The sequence below is a fragment of the Fusarium tjaetaba genome (genome assembly GCF_013396195.1).
Source record: "Fusarium tjaetaba strain NRRL 66243 chromosome Unknown NRRL66243_c0000580, whole genome shotgun sequence".
NCBI lineage: Eukaryota > Fungi > Ascomycota > Sordariomycetes > Hypocreales > Nectriaceae > Fusarium > Fusarium tjaetaba.
This window is the reverse complement of record NW_023501776.1, coordinates 545-3,498: the sequence shown is the minus strand read 5'-3', so window position 1 is coordinate 3,498 and position 2,954 is coordinate 545. Positions and strand designations below refer to the sequence as shown.

Sequence of the window (2,954 nt, the reverse complement as noted above, 5' to 3'; positions counted from 1 at the left end):
GACACCAAGGCGCTTACAGATTTCCCTTGCACTTTGTTATCTCTGTCCACCCACCCTCGGATTATTCACAGATTCGGCCACATTTTCGACGTATCCTAAGGACAAGTCCACAGCTTCTTACGCTGAAGATTTACCCTGATGTTAGTTGTTCGATTGACCTGACCGAAGTTGATGTTAACAAATGAAACCTTAGCATCTATCATGTCGAACACCGCAGCCGACGCCGCGGCAGCGGCAGCGGCTGTGGTAGCCCGCGCCGCCGCCGCCGCCGAGGTAGCACGGTCGAGGGCGGAGACCACCACGGTGTCGCAAGGCACCCCCATAGACCACCTTCTGTTGTCCGCGATTCCTGCACTTCCATGGCCAGGGGATCATAGGGATGTGGTAGCTGTCAAGATGCGCCAAGCTTGGTTCTATGATGACAGATCATCCCATATACCAGACAGCCTGCGCGGCCGTATGCGTCCTAATCTCTTGGACGATAAGAATTATGTCCGCCTGTACGAAGGGGAGCCAGGTTATATGTTTGGCAGAAACAACGGTGAAGCGATGGTCTTCTTCTTCAAGGGAGCTACTATGATTATTGGTAAGTCAAACATGTCTCTCTGACGTTCTTCATTGACACTCCTAGTCGTCATTCCTCATCGTATTCTCGACGTTGGTGTGCCTTTCCGGAGCATTGCCGAGCAGACGGCTGCCCAATTTATCGCACCGGGCGTTCCCACCGTTGCCATTCAGTCCATGGCAACCGACTTGGTATACGAGAAGCTCATTCGTACGTTCTGGGTAGCAGTCCGTAACGAATCGGCGGCATTGCGGTCGGTCGGTCTCGAGCAGCAGAGAATCGACGAATTGCTTGCTGGCAACAACCTGGCCTACCATGTCGACACAATCATCGCTGCTTTCACGAGAGCTGCTCGACGTGTGCTGGGAAACCCCCGATTCTCACTCCGCGACCTACTCAGCCTCCCTCATGTATCGGAGCAATGGCCAGGTAATAGACCTTGCATCTACGTTCGCTTCTACACACAGCCTACAGATCAGCCTCCGGGGAGCTACAGGGAGGAGTCACAAAGCGACATCAATGAGTTTGTTGGATGTTATGCTGGACAAACTCGCTTTCCTTGGAGAAGACACACTATGCATGAGACAATGACTGAGAGTCCAGATGCACAGAACTCCCCGCATTACTCGGTTGCTCGGAAGTCGACGGCTGACAATCGTCACGCAATCCCATTGCTGGTATTTGATCAGAATGTCCCTGACGCGGTTCTCTACATGGCGGAGCAAACCGTTATCCTCCTGCTGCGCACCTACCGCCAAGCAATGTTTGCCGAAATAGCCCACGGAGACATGTCTTTCTTCCAGACATTGCAGAGAAAGGCGCAACTTTTGTATTCGATATTTGGACCGATTCGCCAACAACTCGGATGGCCGGTTTTGAGACTAAGAGGCTGCAACCACTCGTCCCCTTTGTTTGAGACTCGTGCTCGGATTTTGATCCACCAGATCCCTATGGTTGTTGGTGGTTCGTCTGGCACCCGAACTTTTACAACATACCGAGTTCGAAGGAACGTCGTCTCAGTCCGTGGCAGCAGCCGTCGGGGTACCACTTCTACTGGTAGATTCGGGATCCACCTGATATTCAACAATCCCAGCAACAACGAGCGAGTCCATTTCACGCCCACATTCTCTCGGGAAACTCTGAATATCGAAGGGCCAAAGCCAGAGGATGCCAGAAGTGGGTATCTCGTCGCAGAGATCATGGACGACAAGGGACCACACCCCCGAGCCTGGGTTGGAGTGCCATCTGTTGGCCCTTACAAAAACTTTGACAGGGCGTCAAGCATAGCGCTCCGCTTCGAGTGGTATGATCAGGCACGCCGACAATGGTACTCTGTCTACCTGCACCGACAGACACACCAACAAGCCAGGGAGAATAACCACCATGTCGTGGCGGGCAACTTGGCTTGGTTCGTGAACGTCTGGCGGGTCGCGATGAACATGGTCCAGGTGTTTGAGGGTATCGTCTATCAAGGCGACTTGCCGCCTGGACTCCACAGGCAGCTGGTACTTGGAGATGTGAAGATACTGGAGACGGATCACTTGAGACAAACTTATCGTTGGGTTCCGCGGACACACGTTACTCTCCCAGCGCCATCGTTGGCGACCTGGAACGACAACTTCAGGCGAATGTTCACTCGTTTCCGTTCTGACCTGACTCTGGTCGGACCAACTAACCCCCCAAGGATGGCGGACGACATTATGAACCGGGCGCCACGGGATAACAGAAGCTCGGTATCCACTGAACATAAGTGCGACTCGTGCAACTTGTTTGGCAAAGGTATCCAGTGCGTGCAAGACGAATCAGTAACAGATGCATGGGTCTGCAAATTATGTTCTATTCTGAACCGGCCTTGCACGTTCACGGCTTGGAGCGAACTTCGAGTTTTGTGGGGTTCGGAGGAACCTTATATTCGTACTGGCGTGCCTCTGTCAAAGTATCCGACAGGTCCACTCAAGTTCCTGGCTTATCATCACACCATGAATCCGGATCAGCTTCGTGAGATTCGCGGGGTCGTACTGCCGCTACTCGAGAAGCTGGGCGAGAGCGAAGAAGCACTGCTCATCGATAATGAGGACGGCGCAGAAGTTCAAGTGGAGCGGGAGGTGGGCAGAGTGGACCGGGACTTTGATGCGGAGTGATCCCGTGGAGCAGACGGCAGATCGTCATGCAATGGCGATGGCTAGGATAGATTGAGGATGGGGCTCGTGGATGCTGTTGGTTCAACACCATATTGTCTGGGTAGAACGGGCCACCAGACGAAGCAGATCATCATGGGGAGGTGGTTCAGAGGGTGTGGCTTGTAGATATTGTTGGTTCAACACCATGTCATGTTCATAGAACGAGTCACCAGATAGGGGGGACTGAGGCCGACATCGTGGAATCGCGG

General features: G+C 53.3%; 1 protein-coding gene across 1 annotated transcript; it reads left to right on the top strand.

The window, feature by feature from the left end:
- Nucleotides 1-201: 201 nt before the first annotated feature.
- Nucleotides 202-2,706, top strand: FTJAE_14158 (uncharacterized protein; the record flags this gene model as incomplete). Its single annotated transcript, XM_037347366.1, has 2 exons — nt 202-586; nt 632-2,706. 2 exons carry the CDS (start codon nt 202-204, stop codon nt 2,704-2,706), a joined length of 2,460 nt encoding a protein of 819 aa, XP_037198830.1.
- Nucleotides 2,707-2,954: the final 248 nt, after the last annotated feature.